Source organism: Mastigoproctus giganteus, chromosome 10 (genome assembly GCF_048544385.1).
Source record: "Mastigoproctus giganteus isolate SK-2022 chromosome 10, ASM4854438v1, whole genome shotgun sequence".
NCBI lineage: Eukaryota > Metazoa > Arthropoda > Arachnida > Uropygi > Thelyphonidae > Mastigoproctus > Mastigoproctus giganteus.
In genome coordinates this window covers 92,539,837-92,559,183 of record NC_143584.1, presented here as the reverse complement: position 1 = coordinate 92,559,183, position 19,347 = coordinate 92,539,837, and the positions used below count along the sequence as shown (strand labels likewise).

The following is a 19,347-nucleotide window of genomic DNA, read 5'->3' as shown; positions in this document are numbered from 1 at the left end:
TGTATGATTGTTCTCTACCAAATCTTTATTGTTCAGTGCATGGAACATCACCTACAATTGTTTCAGTGTTGAATGACATGGGTGAGGCATCCAGTGCTGAAAAAAGTAGCTGAGACCTTTAAAATTGAATTCCAAGAGTTTGATCAGGAGGACTATTTTTCCCAGCAGGTTTTAGCATTAGTAGAGGCATTTGATGCAAGAAAGCAAGCTTATGCAGCATCAGCCAAAAAAAACCCACTTCCACTTCACCCCTCTGTTCATTCAAAATACCTGTCCAGCTGAGCCTTAAACTTATTTAGGCTATCAACCTCCACCACAAGGGATGGAAGTCTGTTCCACCAACCAACCACCCGCTGGCTAAAGGCAAATTTCTGCATGTCTATCCTACATCTTTCTTTCCTCAATTTGAATTTATGCCCTCTCAGGTGATTTTTTTCTGAGCTAGAGGAAGAATCCATCAGCATTGAGCATGCTTAAACCATTCAAGGCTTTATACACCTCTATCAGATCACCTCGCTGGTGGTGCCTCCGTAGCCAGGTGGGAAGGAGCAGCAGTGCATAGCACACGCTTCTTGATTAGACTGGGGTTCGAGCCCATCACCACCAAATATGGAGGATGCGGAAAGGTCAGGGAATGACCACAGCATATCCCGGAGCAATATGGCCTTAGTTGCTAATGCTCCTAAAAACCAAAACAACAACCTCGCTGGTGCCTAGTCTCCAGACACTGTAATTTGCAAAACTTAAGCTCTTCTTCATAAGAGCACCCCTTTGTTCCATTCACTAATCTTGTTGCCCTTCTCTGTACTCGTTCCAGCAGCTCCTCATCCTTCTTGAAATGAGGCCTCCAGACCTGTACACAGTACTCTAGGTGTGGCCTGACCATTGCCTTATACAATGGAATAATCACCTCCTTATCCCTGCTGGAAAAATTCCTATATATATCATTGACAATACTCCATGAGCTACTCTTACAGCCTGTCTGCACAGGTTTATCATTGGCTCTTCTGGAAGAAAATGCCCTGGAGAACCTTCCTTACTAAGGATTAGGCTAGCTTACCTGGGCATGACTATGAAAGATAGCTTGCTCTCCTGTTGGGTGCCAAATGCCTCTTGAGCTTTTAAGCTAAAACCTTTACTTGTGTATCACTAACACCCCCAGAGTCTTTAAACAAAAGGTTGACAAAAGCATGCTAGGAGTGTTTTGGCACAGTAACAAGGCCTGGGTTACATGTCATTCAATGAATGGGAACTTGAAGTTCTGTCATTCAGTAAAGAGCTTATCTTGGAAAAAAGCTTCCTGTGAAGGCACTTATCATGCTGGATAATGCACCAGGCCATGATCCCAACCTTTGTTCAATCTCTTGAGGCATAATTTGACTTTGTTCAAGGCAAACTTTTGCCACCCACCCAACACCAATCTTTTTCAACCAGTGGACCTACAAGCAATTGCAAACTTAAAGAAAATCTATGCCACAAATGTTTAGAGGTTGCTTTGGAGCAACCTCTAATGAAAATGCTGTTGCCCTCAAAGATTGAGGTCATAGTTCAACATGCTGGATTGTGGGGAGACATAAGTTCTTGGAATGTTATCACCAGATGCTTAAATTCAGCTTTTAAAAGCATCTGGCATTTAATTATCCATAATGTTGACTGATTTGGAGATGGTACTTTGACAAATGATTGTTACTTTTGGTAAATCAATAGATCTGGAGGTTGGTGATAAGGATGTGGAGGACCTTATTGACACTCATGGGTATGAGCTAACAGGAGCTACAAGAGTTGGAGAGTGACATAGAAGAAAAAACCCAAAAGCTCAGCTGAAGTTACTCATTTCTTGTTGTGGGTGTTTAAAGAAGTGATAAAAATTCCTGACACTGAAAACAACTGATGTGCAAAATAGACTCATTTCTTACTTCAGGAAGCTAAAGTCAGTCTCCTTTGGACACTTTCTTTGCCAGTAGCAACAGACTGAAAAGACACCTGACAAATGATAGTCTCACCACTATGCCACCATTTATTTCATAATCTCTGCACTTAAAGTAGTTTAAGGTAAATGCTAATTTAATTCTTTTTTATTTTAATGTTTTATGACTATTATCATGTCTTTATAAAACTATTTTTTTAATGTAAAAGGATGTATAACATGTAAGATATCTATTGTGGTGTTGGGAACAAACTGTAGGAAATCAATGTATTTATTGGTTTCAACTTACAATATTTTCATCATACAATAGGTTTTGTGGAACAAATTACTATTGGATATTAAGGCTCTGCTGTAATAGTTGGACAAAGTTCTCATAACAGTGAAAGGTGGTGTCCTAACAATGATTTATTGTTTATGGAGGTTTTAATCCCCTATATAAGGCAGTTATGAGACCACATTTGCAATACAATGTTTAAGTTTGGACTACAACTAAAAAAACCTTTCTTGAAAGCTCCAAAGATAAGGAAATATACCTGGTGAGATCAGAAAAGCCCTTCTATAGGAGGACAGCTTTCAATATAAGCTACAGGTCTTAAATTGTACCTTCAGGTACATAAGGATCTGAAAAGTGATTAGTAAACTGAGGGTAGACAGTTTTGCAGATTCCAGAACTGTGCCATAAACTAAAAGAAAAGAAGTTTAGACTAAATTGTAAGAAGCTTTCTTAGCCAGTGTTTTAATTTACTGGAATTAACCTTCCATAGGAGGTTAAGGCTAATAGCTTTGAAATTCAAAGAGTACCTATATGCATTGTTGAGAGTAGATCTTTAGTTTAGTATAGCATTTGCCCAAGGCTTTATTACACCATATTGCTAATACATAAAATGGCAGTTACCAGAAGGCTTCAATACAAGTAGTATATAAATAGGGGCTGAAGGGAAATCTCATGTAACACCAGTCAGAATAAGTGCTCTATATGTAGAGCACTTAAGTTTGGACACTGAAAACAAATACATTAAGATAGCTTAATGTATTTACTGAACTAAATGATTAGGAAATAGTTTACTAAACTCATTTCAGTTGGGGACTTAAATGAGTTAATTCATAAGTCTTATAACCAAAACTACCTATACAATAGGTCTGAAAGACTAACCTGAAGCAGGCACACCCATAAACTTTTTTTAATCTCTCCTATTAATTGATCTATTGGCTTTTAATTTTTTTTGGACCCCAAAATCAACTTTCCCATAGTTGGGCTTCTTGAACTAATCTCTTCAGTTCACTTGATCTGAAGTTTGATTTTACTTTTGCCCTGAAGTTTAGAGCAGCTCTTAATTTATTACTATAAATATAAACTTGGCACCACTAATTTACATTAAAGTTGTAGTACAGTCAGTGTTGATCAAACATTGGTATAAACTGAAGTTTTCTTAGTAGGAATCAAATGTGAACTTCATGGAGGTTAAGTGATCCATATAAGATTTATTTTAATTTCCATTAGTTTATATTATGAAGCTGTTTACTACTCTGTTAAACTGCTTTGTTTTATCCTAAGTCATTAGGATTGCTTCTCTTTTTTTTTTTTTTCAGAGGAAGAAGCACTAACACTAATTCAGCGCATTCGTGTGCAGCCAACAAAGGTTCTTAGTTTTTCAAGGGGCAACAGCCGTTATGTTATCTTTACGGGTATTTCTGGTCTTCAGATCTATTGGTGGATAGGTAAGAATACCTTAACAAAAATATTTTGTTATTTAAGTATTTATAACTTAGAGATATTAAACTTTCATTCACTTGCAGGTGACCAATTTGTGAGACGACAAAGCCTTGAGTGGATTAAGATACTTCCAGAAGCCCCTGTAGATCTTGCTGTAATCACCTTAAGAGACAAGGAAGTGGCCATAATAGTTGCTTTCCATGTATGTATTGACTAAATGTGATCACTTAATGAACTTTATCACTAAAATAACATTACTAGCAACATGTTGAGCCAAGCTTTAACTGCTTGCTATGTGGAAATTTTTTTCAAAAACCTTGTTTATTGGCAGATAAGTAAATGCAACCTAATATTGCATTATCTCTAAATGTTAGATTTAGCTTTGCTTAGCAAAAGCATTTCTGAATGTTTATTAGACTGATTTAACTACTGAATTCCTTTATAAATGGGTTATTTCACATTACCTAAACCAACTTGGATAATCCAGTTAACTGCTTAAAATAGCTTCTCCCAAAGGCTCAAGATTATATGACAAAAATCAGTCCAACTTAAGTTGATCTTGGTATAATATTGCCAACATTAGTGCAGATTAAAGAAATAGGAAAGCAATGGCAATAGTTGATGATTCTTGAAGTAATCAGACTGGTGTCGGATTATATGGAATAATCCATGTTTTCCCTTTTATTCAGTGGACAGCTGTTTTTTGCTTTTGTTCTGTCCATTTGATAGTCTGGTGCTTTGAGGTTGTCAAGTTACCCCTCAATAGAAAGTAACTATAATTAGCACCCCATTAAAGAACTGCCACTCAGTTTACTATATTGACAATTTAAGATTCATTTGTTGCTTGTCCATTTCTAAAACTAGACCCATATTGACCAAACCAAGATGGAACAAATTAACAGGAGATCATGCTAGTGAATATCCAAATTCTCTGGAATTTGTGCTTTTCATTTTATGAAACATAAAATTCAAGTTAATAATTAATGTATTAGTAATTGTTTCTCTCTGATCATTACTTACCCTTATCAGACTTACAACCTTATGTTAAAAGTTGTAAAAAGAACAATTACTAGTTCAAATGTTTCTGACATCAACTATTTACATGAATAGATGAAATAACTATTTCAGTATAGTTATTTATAACTATAGTTATTTATTTTCTTTCTTGCTTTCTTGGCATTCATTTTTAAATGGATTCATTTATTCTGGTGGTGCAATCAAATTTCCCACTGATTTCTATCAAATGACACTGATATTAAGTGCTATAGTGCACATGTACTCAGTGAATAAGAAGTAGACTAAGAAGCAGTGAATAAGAAGTAGAAGAATACTAAAGAAGTAGACAATGAACTTAACTGTTTTATTGGCATACTGAACTCTGTGCTATTTACAACATTGCTTGCTTTGTTAAGCATATGCTGTTGAGACTTCATTGTTTGAGTTATTCTGTCCACAGAATAAACTTAACCTTAATTTGAACAAGTTTGCATGAACTATCTTCCATATTATATGGTGGGAAACATTGATATTAGCAGCTTAGAACTATAGAGAAGTTTGTTTTCATTGAGGGTGGTCTTCAGCATAGATCTTGGTGCTCAATCTATGCTTGCAGTCAAATGCAAGGTTATAAATTGACTGACCTTTATATCTACCTCCTGTAACAGGCTACTTAGAAATAAAGTACCAATGCCATGGTTGTCTTACAAATTGCTGTAATATTGCAAAGTCAGCCAATTATGTAAGTTGACAGGTGCTGCCCTTTACAGTGGAAATGGCATTGTTATTAAAATGCTATTTTGAACACTTGTACTGAAATGAAGTAAACATTGTTATTTGAAATCTTAAGTTAAGGATGTCATCTGTTATACCACTAGGTATAGCAGATTAACATGCATTGGTCTTAGACACTCATTCCCATTACTACCTCTAGCCTTAGTCTTCTACTTGCTTGACACATTTGCTTCCCTCTTGCTCTGTCTAGGTCTACTGTATCTGATTAGATTTATTTAGCTAATCCTCATCTTGTTCTATATACTTGTGCATCTTAAATATCTCATGCTTTACTTTAGGATGACCAAAGTTCTTTGTGGTCTTTTCTCTGCTTCCATCTTTATTCATTTAACAGAATTCATAAATACCAAGAATTTGTATTGGTTATCTGCTATACATTATTTTTCTCAACATGATGATAATTTGTCAGTTTTTCTGCAATGACTTAAGATATAAGTGGTTGTTTTTAATAGCAACATGATCTGTTTAATGCTATTAAACAGATATAGTATATACAGCCTCCCAGAGCTGTATACAGCTCAAGGTATGGCATGACCCCCTTGTCTTGTACAATAGGATGATCACTATTCCTGTGTATCATTGGCAAAACACCATGAGCTGTCCTGTCTGCATGCATTGCTTGGAGAATTTAATGACTGCAGAGAGGGTGCTGACTCTTTAAAAAATTACAGCTGTGAATTACAGGCTCTGAAAAAGCAATTCAAGTATTTGCCTTTTCATTTACCTAATTATTTTATATTGTACTTTATACATAGTGTTATAGTTACACTGGTTGTTTTTTTTTTTTAGATAAAGTTTTTGTAATTACTAAATATACATAACTGTTATTTTGTTCAAATCTTGCAGCCATTGTTTTTGTATAGAGTAGTAGGGAATTCAAACTTAGTTGGTAACTAGGCAGCTCTAATATATAATTATATAGCATAACACACCACTGTACTTAGGATTCTATTAGATAGCATAGTATTGACAATTAAATTTATTGATCTTATTAATTTAAAATATCATGCCCCAAAGCAACAGGCACAAAGTGGCAGGAGTGCTGTGACTCAGGAGAACTGAGGGGGGCAATTCTCCAAAGCATCACAGCCTAAAAAAATGCAACTTGTGACATGTTTGCCAAACTCTCTGGAACAGAACATGATCTAGTCAAGGAGGATGTCTTTGTGTGCCAGGTGCAGTGTCTAGAAATTAGGCATCAATTCAGTTCTACTGGGCATCTATGAGAGCTTAAGGTGTAGGGTAGATGCCCTCTAAGAAGTTAATGAGGGGCCATTTAATCTCTCAGCTGCAGAGATCACTCCTGGGCATCAGGTGCCTCCGTAGCCAGGTGGGAAGGAGCAGCAGTGCATAGCACATGCTTCTTGATTAGACCGGGGTTCCAGCCCATCAACACCAAATACAGAGGATGCAGAAAGCCAGGGAATGACCACCGCATATCCTGGAGCAATATGGCCTTAGTTGCTAATGCTCCTAAAAAAACCAAATAACTCCTGGGCATCGGGCAGCAGCAATCTCCAAGGCAGAATGTGCTAGTCCCAAAGGAACTAGTTATTGGCAACTATTGTCAGGGAGATGGGGAATTTTTTGTGTAAAAAGGATAGATGGAACAGGACCAGGGTATGTCTGCCCAGGGCAAAAGTTGATGACATTGTAAAGCATATCATCTTTTAAGGGCACAAAAAGGTGATACTGTTGTACATGTTGGCACCAATGACATTAAGAGTAAAATCTGCAGATTTACTTAAGTACAAGTCAATGTTGCAAAAATTCATGATTTAGGGTTAAATTTGCAACTGTCTGCAATTCTGCCCAGGCATGATAGAGTACATGAGAGCCTTGTCAATCAATTCAACCCTGGAGGTAATGTGCAAGGCTCAAAGAGTAATGTTGTTTTTTTTTTCAGTGTGGCATATGCTTGTTAGCAGGAGACTGCTTCTACAGGGATGGGATACCCTTAAATAGAAAGGGTGCAAGAATATTTGCTGATGCTATCAAGGCAGTGTTAGATGGGTCAGAAAACTGCTAGCTTGGGGATTCAGACTAAAAGGTTAAAAGTAGCTGCAGGCAGAGGTGAAGGGATTCTTGCACAACTTCTATTAGAATAAGTAGCAAGGGGTGCTGGGGTTTCAGGGACTGATGGCAGTCATTGTGAAACAGGTGGGTATATGGGATGTGTTAGGGTAACTAGGAATAGGTGCATGTATACCAATGCTAAAAGTATAGTAAATGAATTTGAGGTGTTGGTAAAGATATCAAAGGTGGATATTGTAATATCAGATGTGGTGTCACACTGATATTAGGAATGCAGAATTGGAATTTGGGAGTACTATGTGTACAGACAAGATAGGAAGGGAGGAGGTGTTTATGCTGTTAAGAAAAACAATCAAAAGTGCATCCAGTTAATATAGATGAACAGTGCACTGTTGAGTCAGTTTGTGACATAAGCACTGCAAAAGCAAAAATAAGAGTAGGAGTGTTATATACCTAATGAGTACAATGAACAATTGTACAGAGAAATAGTGGGCTAGTAAATAAATGTCTTATAATGGGGATTTTAACTTCCCAGATTGACTGGAACTTGTGGGTTGGGCACTCGCACTAATAAGACTTGTGCATTTATTGGATGATTGCTTTCTGCAGCAGTATTTTTGAGGCAACCACAGGGTAATACTCCTGATCTGGTTATCAGCAGTGATCATTTGTGTATTAAGAATTTATGGATAAAGGAACCACTAGGTGGCAGTGATCAGTGTACTGATGTGGGATTTACTTAAAGATAATTCCCATCAGGGATGAAGAAAGGGTTTTTGCTTCCGTAAAGGTGAGTACAGTGGTCTCAGACAGTTTAAATTCTGTACAGTGGGATCAACTGATGTTACTAACAGTATATTCTAAGTGGGAAGATTTATAGCTATCAATAAGGATACCACACAGATTATAGCTATCACTGTCTTTAAAGTTTCCTTATTTGTGGACCAACAAATGCCTGCCTCATCTTCTCTGTACTAAGCCTTGGATTTCTCTCACAGGTATGTGAATGGAAGACCTCACTTGCAAAGCCTTAATTTTTCATGATCTTTTTTCAGAAGTGATTCACCTTTTGTTTCTTAGACTAAGTCTTATCAGACTTTATCACAACATCAGGCTATCCAAAGCCTATAGCTTTTTATTTAGTTCAAAACTAACTAAGGTTTTGCATTTTTTTGCAGGTCAGTCCTATAGGTAATGGATTTGAATGGCCTAAAATGCTTTCTAGCTTGTTCTTGCTTCAGAAGTATGCCCAAATAGGAAATGTGCTTCAGAAGTTTAATTTCAATAAACTGGTTCTTAAATTACTTAAAATACTCTTCTTGAATACTGACTTCAATCAAGAATTTGAATGACTTTTTTTAGTCATTTTATGTAATGACTACAAACCTAGGTTCCTCTTATTGAATGACTTTTCTCTTAAGCTATACAATGACCATTTTAACTAAAATGGTACCAAACCAGCTATATAGGCAAATTCTGATTTTCCATAATAACCACAAATGATTGGTTAATAGAAGAATGGGATATACTGTTTGGTATTTAAATCATTTTAAAACTTTAATTTTTCACTAGTAGACCTAAGTACAAAAGTTCTTTCAAAGCTATTTTTACCAGCTGTATACAATTGAGATGCCCTTTTATATAAAGGGTTTACTTGATTTATATCCTTTAACTGCTAACCAAATTTAAGCAATTTTAAATTGCTGAAATATAATATCCTAATTTGAAACTGCTTTTCATTAGTAACTTCATAGGTTACTTCCTGGTAAAAGGTTCCTTGCCTTTATTAGGCAAAGTTGCCTTGTTTTCATGTTTTTACATGACAAACTAATTTGATTTAGAAGTAGTCTTTCTAAAAAGATCTGTCCATTTAAGATCTTGCTGTCTTCAGTCTTGACTTCTCCTGAGTTGGTGTAATTACTTTGCACCAGCTGAAAGTAGAAAGTTCAGTATTGAAGCCAGTTTCGTTTTATTTTGGATTCATAAAGGAATCCTAAATTGTAGCCAGATATTAAGTTTAACTAGTACTGGATGTTTATCCTGCATTTCAGTACTTGGTTTTTATTTTGCAGTCATTTATTTTAATTAATGTTGACAACTTTTGTAACACTTGGTATTCTTTTCATGCCTTCTCAAACAGTTACACAATTGCAAGGTATCAGGCAGTTAACTGCCTTGTCTAGATATGGCTTGAAACTAGATTCAGTGGAATACTAGCCTAATGTTTGTTCCTGTTGAAACTGTATGCAATCTTTCAGATCTGTATCCAAAGAATGCCCAATTTTTGATTTAAACTGACTCACTAAATTTCTGTTTTAAATCTTAAAACTATATGTAGGCTACTTTTACCAAACTCTATTCTTTTACAGGACAAAATTATCTTCTTTACAGAAGATAATGCTGCATATTATGTTGAGACATCAAGAGTTGAGTTAGGAACTGTGTCCTTAGAAGCAGTGCATGCTTTACAAGCTACAGAGAACTATTACTTATTATTAGTTTTTGATACTCCTTCTCCACAGTACTCTTCAGTGTGGAAGATAAATACATCTTCAATACAGAAAAAATGTAAGTCTTGTCTTTAAAAATTAATTTAATTACTTAAATTAAATTAACTAACTAACTCAAGTATCTTTTGTAGTTGGTGATGCAACTCTTGATCCACTACATGAATGTCTAAAAGATCTTAATGACTCTCTCAATCATCTTGCTGAAGAAATTAATCTAATAGGTCCTATAGAAAATCTGTGGCTTACCAACAAAAAGCAATATGTGACTACTGAAGTAATTATCAATGGTATGTAACTTTTTTATTTACTAAAATAAATGCTAAACAATACATAAATCTTATTTTAGTGGTAAAATATAGCTGTGTTATAAAGAAGCCATAATTGGCTGATGCCAAATTTTGCATACCTATTATTAGCCATCTTAATTAAATTGCTCTTGAGTGTCATCCAAGAGAATGCCATCAGCATTCAGTGTAATCAAACTCCACTTAATATTGATTTAGTTTGACTATAAAAGGAATTTATAAAACAACCTTTATGTAAGGGTGCCCATTAGTTAGGAATTCTCTTTACAGAAAAAAATTTAAAGAGATCTATCCTAAAATTGGCCTTTTAGGCCTATATTGAAGATGTGGTTTAACCATTGCATGGTTGCCAACTGAGGTTTGGAATGAACCTGTCTCAACTTGCCCATCACTTAACTTTTGTAAAAGTTCTATTTTGCAAGAAATAATAAACTATATAAGTTAATTTCGAATTCTAATTGGCTTTCATATGGTGAAATCTATTGCAAAAAAATACTTCTAGTATTAAAGCTTCATGAACTTTGAGTTAATATCAAATTGCAGAAGACTTCCTAAATATTTTTATTATGAAATCTATAAATCTTGTGTATTTAATCAATTTCCAGTGACAGGAACATGTAATCATATTTCTACAAGTGGGAAAACAGGCCATGCATAGAAATAAAAATGTCATTGGTCATATTTCAAATATTTATCTATCATAAAACAATCTTCCTCAGCATCTCCTCATGCATATTCCCAGTCACCAAGTGATTCTTGGTGTTGAATTTTTAGTTGGGACACTAAACACTTTGTTAGTGAAATTGCATTGATGGAAAGATGGGGAAAAATGGATTCATCTTTTTGGTTTCTGTAGATGGTAGTGATTTGTAGCTTTCCCTCTTACTACATTGAATGATAACTATAGAATAGAACCAAAATAATCTGACATTCCTTAATGGTCTTAGTGTTAATGCCCTGTTATGGTAGGCCTAAAGTAGAGCTGCACAAGTATTAAGTGACCACTTGTGGTGGGCAAGTTGGCATTTGACTGCCAAAAATCAGTAGCACTTGATACACTTATCTTGTGCACATTCCTTGTATATCCACAAGGAATGTGTGTATACTGGCTGTCTTAGGTTACATTTAACCTCTCCCTGTGGAGAAGAGGTTAGTGATTTCTGAAGAATTCTAGACAAATTTAGCCATATTCAGATTCAAAAAATCTATTTTTTTTCTCCCCTAGCTTGAATAAAATTTTCTAAACATTTGTAAGTGTTCAATAGGTAAATTTGCTATATCAGATTTTCAGTCTTCTACTTTGATTAAATGAAAGGATAATTCTGATTTCAGTATTTCTACTGCATCTCTGGGTTTAAAATACACTAAATTGCCAATTTTCAGTTGGCAGTTTAGTGCTGAATGTAACTATGGTGCAGTTTCCAACTGAAACAAGTGCTATGATAAAAAAAAAAATAGCATACAGAAATTGCCTTTGCCAAAGTTAAAGGCAAGAATTTAAATTTCAAGAGGACTTAAGTAACAGTATCTGAATAAAAGCACCTTGAACATCAGTTCAACTGTAGTGTTTTGCTGTGGTGATAGAGGATATGTCTGTAGGTAGAAAAACTAAACCTGAAAAACCATTTCAGGTTAAATTATGGATTAAAATTGAAGGAAATTGTTTAGAGTTGAGTTCCTTTGAAAATGGTAACTATTTAGAGAACCTGAAATAGTTAACTGTTCAACTGTAGATAGATGGTAGTTAGTCTCAAACAAATAGTTATGCAAACTCTTTGCATCAAAAGAAATTATACAGAAAATTGTACAACTTTTTTTTTTCATTCAGAAAAAGGAGATTAACCCATTAAAGTTAAGTATACAGTCCAACAAATGTTCAAGACATGAACAGATCTTTACACAAATTTTATAAGATAATGACCAATTTCATGGTAAAATATGGAGGAAACAGTTGAATGTTACAACTTGTGCTACCAGGCTGAGAGGAGATTAAAAAGCTTTTGGATACTTAAAATTATGAATTTAATTAATTCAGGGTAGAAGCTTAAGGTTCTAAAAGAATTTCAAGAAAACTGACTTCTTGGTTTAACTATACTTAAATAGAATTGGCAAATATATGCTATGAAGATAGTCAAGGAGCTTATCCTCAAAGCCACAAACTTGTGCAACTTCTAAGTGTTGGGTGCAAAAATAGACAATAGGTGAAGCTCAATTTAACTACGCAACAGAGCTAAGCATAGTATAGCTACATGCAATTTATAATCAGATTTTTATAAGCATTAACTCCATGTAAAGTCATGGATGGGGTAAGGTAGATAAAAGTTGACCCCCAAGAAAATGAAAGTCCATCTTATTGACTTTATTGTAAATAAAGTCAATTAGATGGGTCTCTTAATGGATTGTAGTAGGTCCAAAATGGCAGACAAGTTACTTGATAGCTTTACAGTAGAAAACAAGGTAAACATCTGGAGAATATTAAGTAGTTGGATCACTGTAAAACAAGTGAGCTTTTTTACAAGAGCTGACCCACTGAAAGTGGTACACTCCAGGAGAGGATGGCATATAATCAAATTAAAAGGCTCGATTCTGAGTATCAAACAATTGGGAATCTGCAATTCCAGTAAAAGTCCCTTGAATCAAAGTGCTAAAATCTCCAGCCCAAACTCCCTTGTTAAAGGAGTTATTTAATTATAGGCCAATAATTAACAGCCTCCGTAGCAGAGTGGGCAGGAGCGGGAGTGCAGTAGCACATGCTCTTTGAGTAGACCAGGGTTCAAGCCCCTGACTGCTGAATACGGTTGATCTGCCAACCCGCACTGGACCAGCATGGCAGATTATGGTCCATTTCCCTCAGCATGAATTGTAGAGGAGGCTTCACTCCTGGAGTGGGTTGATAATGGCTGCACTTTACTTTTTTTTAATTAACTCATGTGGTTAAGGATATACAATATTCAGGACCACTTCAAAAAACGGCACCTCTGTAGCCAGGTGGGAAGGAGCAGCAGTGCGTAGCACACGCTTCTTGGTTAGACCGGGGTTAGAGTCCGTCACCACCAAATACGGAGGATGTGGAAAGGTCAGGGAATGACCACCGCATATCCCGGAGCAATATGGCCTTAGTTGCTAATGCTCCTAAAAACCTAATAACAACAACTTCAAAAAACAGTTATCTACCTAAAAATTAGTAATATTAACTGATGCAATACAAAAATATTGCTTGTTTTCTTCACTTTTTAGTGAAGAACTGGTGGACCATCAAGCCAAAATGATCAAGTAATTTGTCTCTCTTGTGTAACAAGTGGTAATTAAGGGTTTGGTGTTGGTCCCTCTTATTTCTAACTTTATTCAGTGAGTAACAAAGTTTAACTAGAAGTTGATTTGAAAGTGAAGGAAATTAACATTTAAGTCTTAGATGACATGATAATGAAGTTAAATGCTTGTATAGTTAGGGAACAAGTTCTCTTCTAAAATATAGTTAAGTGATTAAAGACAACTTGTGCTACAACTTAAACTATAGATAGAGCACTATGGGAAAACAGTCAGATTAAGACATTACTTAATGTGGACAACTGGCCCCCAATATCCCTCATTCATTGGGATGTGAATATTGATTTTACATGTTAATTGTCACACTAGAATAGATTAAGTTCCCTGCCAACATGGCAGAGGCAGAAGATCTGGCCAAATTATATAAAATTATATGGTTACTTTATAGGAATAGATAATTCCAATTATTTTCAAATTGGAAACTTTCAGATACTCCTGGATATATTTAAAGAATATATAAAACAAAGGTTTTAGTCAGAACCTGTCAACTGAGGCACTATTGGTTTCTCAACCAAGGACCACTATACAAGGAAGCATTAAAATAAAATGCCAGTCATGCTTGCTTAGCATTCTTTTCTAATTCCCTATTGGAATACTGGCTAAGCATTCTCAGCCAGGTGAGAAATGGCTTTCTGACAAAGCTTCAAAATACTGTGGATAGCAGAGCCACATTTATAACAGCTGAAAACAGTCTACAACACTTAGTCATTGTCTATCTCCTAGATAGTTAATTCTGAAGATATATCTAGGTCTTCATTCTGAATTTTGGTACACTCAATGTTCTAGGATTTTTAGCCAGTTTTATATCTGTTTATTACATTTACAGAGCAAGACATCAAGTTATTTAAAATGCATTCTATGTATGCAGCAGTTTTTACCTTCTCTTTGGTGCTTTTAAACTAATTCAGTGAAGGATAAATTTTGTAACATCAATTTTCAAGTCCATTGAGCAGGCCCTTCTATACCCAAATAGTATATAGGGATGATTGAGTGGCTGTCTCAATGGACTAATATTATTAGTGGTCTTAAAGTTGTCATACCTTGTTTATTAATAGCAGATTTGTATCTGCTAATGATACAAAGTGTTCACAGGCTGATCTCAAAACACCAGTTGGTGTGCTACTACAGTAACTCTGCCTTAAAGCAGATAGGCTGAAAAGTGGCAATTAATGAATGCAATTTGGGTACTAATTTGATGGTACGATACTGAAGGAAATAGAACAAGGATAGGATCTGCTCAATTCTGAACTGTAGGGACAAAGTGTTTTATTTAAATAAAATTTCTAGGATGAATATTGAATAAAGGTTTGGAAGGATATGGATCTAGTAGTAAGTGCAGAAATTTTCTTGTTAGAATACCTTTTGTGCTCTAACAAGACTCTTGTTTCAGTTGAAATAACTTGATCCAGTAGGTTAAGGTTCTCATTTCCCTCCAACACAAAGATGAACTGGATAGATGGTTCCATGATATGTGAAAACTTGGCTTCCACACATTTGTCTAATCAGTTTCTTTGGCTGAAAATATTGGATAGTTAGTGAACTTTAGTCTGCTATTGGGAGGAATTTTAAACTCTAAGATTAGACAACTAGTAGGTTTTGGCTGATACTATAAGCTTCCATAGCTTGCCACTAATACTAGTTTTCCAATACATTTTTAAGGTGACTTAACATCAGCTAGGTTTTATACTTGTTATAAGTATAACAGACTTGACCACTGTAGATCCTGCCCAGTTTGGCAATCATTCTGAATTTTTTGGATAAGAGCATTTATTTAGCCAGCTTCTGGCTAAATAAATATTGAGAGAAATAATTTTAGAGTGAATGGCTAATTATCAATTAAGCTTTGTTTCATTAAGGAAATTTATCTAATATAAACTCAAACTTAACCAGGAAATTTCCTTTATAATTGAAAGGGAAAAGGTTTGTTTTTTTTTATTTAGATGAACTAAGAAAAGCATCTAAGCTCACCAAATCCCATATAAATGAGGTGAATATATGCCAACTTAGTGTAAACAAAGTCATGATTTATTTTATCATGACCAATAATAGAATGATTAGTTAAAAGGGGCCATTCCTTTTTTATAAGGAATGGTACTTAGATTTTCTGATCATTAAATGACAGTTAGGATAAAACTAATTTCCATAAATTACTTCTATTGTTGGAAAGTTGTGATTTTACTTCATTCAGCTCTTCAAAATGAAGAATGCAATTATGACTTATGCTTAAGTGTTTTAAGGGCCTAAAAAGATTTGGTAATCTGGGGAGTGACCACTTCCCAACTTTACCCTGATCTGCATGGTCTAATAGTTATGCATTACAAACAAATATTATAGTGAGCACCAGTGATGATTCCAATAATTTTCCCTCTGTTAAAAATCAACATTCATCACAATGATACTACACTTGGTTTCTTCAATATGCTACAATGCCATTCATTACTTTTTCTTTCAGCTGGTTAAAATAATGGAACCAGCTTTCATTCCCATTTTCACTAGAAATGAAAGCAAGTAATTGCCTTCAGAAATTAATTACTAGTGTATCATCTAATAAACAAGTTAGCAGCATTGTAACCAATGCTGAATCTCATTTGCTTTTAAACTTGCAGGGTTATCTACAACAGGATGGCATTATTTCCATAATGTCACTTATGGCTATTCATAGGACTGGACTGATACAGTCTTGCACTGTGAATTGTTTAAAATTTGTTTTGATGGCAAATTTGTTCCAAACCTTATGCAACATTTGCAATGATCAAGAAGGTAAGTGCCTCTGTGGGTAGGAGCAGCAGTGTAGCACATGCTTCTTGATTTGGCCAGGGTTAAAGCCAGTGACCACCAAATAGAGGATGCAGTAAGGTCAGGGAATGACCACCACATATCCCCAGAGCAATATGGCCTTAGTTGCTAATGCCCCTAAAAACCAAAACAACAACAACCAGAAGGTAAACTTGTCTTATGACCTGACCCTTATCAGGGACTTATAGCAGCAGTATTCAACTGTGCCAATGCACACTAGGATACTGCAACAACATTCTTGGAGTGCCATGTAATTTTAGTTTGTTATTTATTTTGAAATTTACATTTGATCATTTTAAAAACAATCCATGAAGACAATGCCAGACCCCATATGGCTTGGCATTGCATTTTGCATCCAGCAATGATGCTTGCAGTGCAAAACCAAGCACTTCAGTCTTTCAAAAAATGTCTGCAAGACACAATGTGTGGGTATTGAGTGTGCAAATACCCAATTGAGTGTGCAAATAGTGGGTATTGAGACACTTAATGTGTGTGGTAGAAGTGTGCAAAGTTCAAGGGAGAGTATTTAGAGGCAAAATCTGCAGATTTAGAAGATAAGTAAGACCTTGTGCAAATTAAATGTTCACTCCTCATTGATTCAGTGACAGGAAACTAGATTTTTCCACTTTAATATATTAGCTCAATTTTACAGATAAACTATACTGTTTTAAGTTACCTCAACTTGAGGTTACTAGATCATGAATAAAATATACATGCATTTTAATCCAGTAATTAAAGATCTATTATCAAGAGTTGATCTTTCCTAGGTACTGTGACTGTGTCAACTGATGTTACTATTGGAAATCTTCATCTTGACAAGGAAGAGCCAGATATATATCACCCTCTTCTAACTTCTGTTGCTCAACAGAATGCCATTTATATGAACATTACTGAGGAACTTGATGATGTGGCATGGAAATCCATTCCACAAATACTTTATGGTAAGTAAAAAACCATTTTGCTTAAATTATTAGATCTTATAGCTTACTGAAATTTAATTTCCTATACTTGATTGAATTGTGAGCATAGTATTCTTACAATTTGCAACAATTGTCAAGCAGTTATTAATCAGTCCAAACTAGAGCTTTCTACAAGCTAAGAGTAGAAAACTTGCTTCTTGCCCTAATGGTAGCCAAGCATTCTGGTCTCTTGCCAAAGCTATTGGTCTCAACTTTTGCCCATCTCTGCTCCCACCTCTGTCCAAAGCAGATAGTTCTGTTGCCACTTCAGCCAAGGATAAAGCTGACCTGCTAGCATCCCATTTTTCTTCCAACTTGTGTATTAATGATGTTGGTAAAACACTCCCAACACTCCATTCAATGCATCCTGTGGTCTTCCTTCAAAAGGATGTCAGAAAGATTTTGACAAATCTTGATGCTAAGAAAGCTCCAGGTCCCGATGGTATTTCTCCACTTGTTCTCAAAACCTGTGCTCCTGAATTTACTCCTATTCTTTGCTGCCTTTTCACTTTCTTATTCCAAAGGTGTTTTTCCTTCTGCTTGGAAATTTTCTTATATCCAGCCAGTTCCTAAAAAGGTGACAAATCCCTCTCATCCAATTATCATCCCATTGCAATTACTTCTACTCATTCTGAAGTAATGGAGAAATCAATTAACTGCCAACTCTTAAACTACCTAGAAACCTTCCGTCTGATCAACAATCGCCAGTATGGATTCCGTCAGTGTCAATCCACTGTTGATATTGTTGCTTATGTTACCCATTTATGGACTAATTCAATGGAAAGGTTTGGGGGAAACAAGTAGTTCTTGACATCTCAAAGGCTTTCAATCGTGTTTGGCCTAAAGGTCTTCTAAACAAGCTTCCATCTTATGGTTTGCCAACTGTTTTTAGTAATTGGTTATCCAGTTTTCTCTGATTGCTCACTGAGGGTGATGGTAGATGGCTCTGTCTGCTAACTTCTCCACTAATGCCAGTGTCCCCCATGGTTCAGTTCTTTTCCTCATGTATATTAATGACCTTCCATTGACTGGAAATCCTATCCATAGTTTTGCCAATGATAGCACATTGCATTCAATTGTCCATATTGAGAAACCTTGTCCTGCTCAATCAACTTCAATTTCTCAAATCTGCTACCAATTCCTTAAATGCCAATCTTCAGGTAATTCTCCAGTGGGGCAAAGACAACTTAGTTGATTTCAACCCTTCTAAAACTCAGTCTTGTCTTATATCTTGCAATAAGGATTCTTCTGCTCCTATGCTTATCTTTAGTGACACTCAGATTTCTAGGCAAAATATCTTTTTGGGATTACCCTGACTTCTAATCTCTCTTGGCACAAGCACATTACAAATATTGCTTCTTCTGCATCTAAAAAACTTGGTTTTCTCTTTTGCTCTCAACATTACTTTTCTTCCATACAGCTTCTCACTCTGTATAAATCGCAAATTTGCTCTGCCATGGAATATTGTTCCCACATCTGGGGTGGTGCCCACAAAACCTCTCTCAGGCTTCTTGATTGCATTCAGAAGGGGATGGTTAGGTTAATAATTCATCTCTAACAGTCTCTCCATTCACTCTCCCATAGACATACTGTTTCTGCTACAGGCCTCTTCTACAGATACTTTCATGGGCACTGTTCTTCTGAATTGGCTTCTATAATTCCTGCTCTTTCAAAATGGTGCAAACATGTGCCGCCACCAGCCAAAATCCATTTACTGTCCAACTTCAAACTCAGAACCAACTTCATCTTCCTTGTTTATTCATTCAATTTCTGTTTTCTGGAACAACCTTCCTTCATATGTATTTCATGAAAATTAGTCTACAGAAGTTAGTCCAATGTCAACAAATCTTTCTTCTCAACCTCCAACCTAAGCACGGTACTAAGTACTGTAGGTTCTAATACTTCTCGTGTTTGGGGTTTAAATAAAAAAAGTATTCTTGTAAGGTAGGTATTGGATCTCACTGGTGCATCATCTCCTCATGAA

General features: G+C 35.6%; 2 protein-coding genes across 2 annotated transcripts in view; both read left to right on the top strand.

The window, feature by feature from the left end:
- The window catches only part of LOC150079157 (uncharacterized), a 153,276-nt gene extending 143,005 nt beyond the window's left edge, over nt 1–10,271 (top strand). Inside the window, exons 19-22 of the mRNA XM_090382974.1 lie at nt 3,518–3,646; nt 3,725–3,843; nt 9,836–10,034; nt 10,108–10,271. Coding sequence (XP_090239100.1) covers nt 3,518–3,646; nt 3,725–3,843; nt 9,836–10,034; nt 10,108–10,271 — 611 coding nt within the window. The remainder of the gene's footprint in view (nt 1–3,517; nt 3,647–3,724; nt 3,844–9,835; nt 10,035–10,107) is intronic.
- A 5,976-nt stretch (nt 10,272–16,247) lies between these two features.
- LOC150079156 (uncharacterized) overlaps nt 16,248–19,347 on the top strand; it is a 35,544-nt gene continuing 32,444 nt past the window's right edge. The window contains exons 1-2 of the mRNA XM_090382973.1: nt 16,248–16,368; nt 17,172–17,345. Of these exons, the coding sequence (XP_090239099.1) occupies nt 16,248–16,368; nt 17,172–17,345 (295 nt within the window). The remainder of the gene's footprint in view (nt 16,369–17,171; nt 17,346–19,347) is intronic.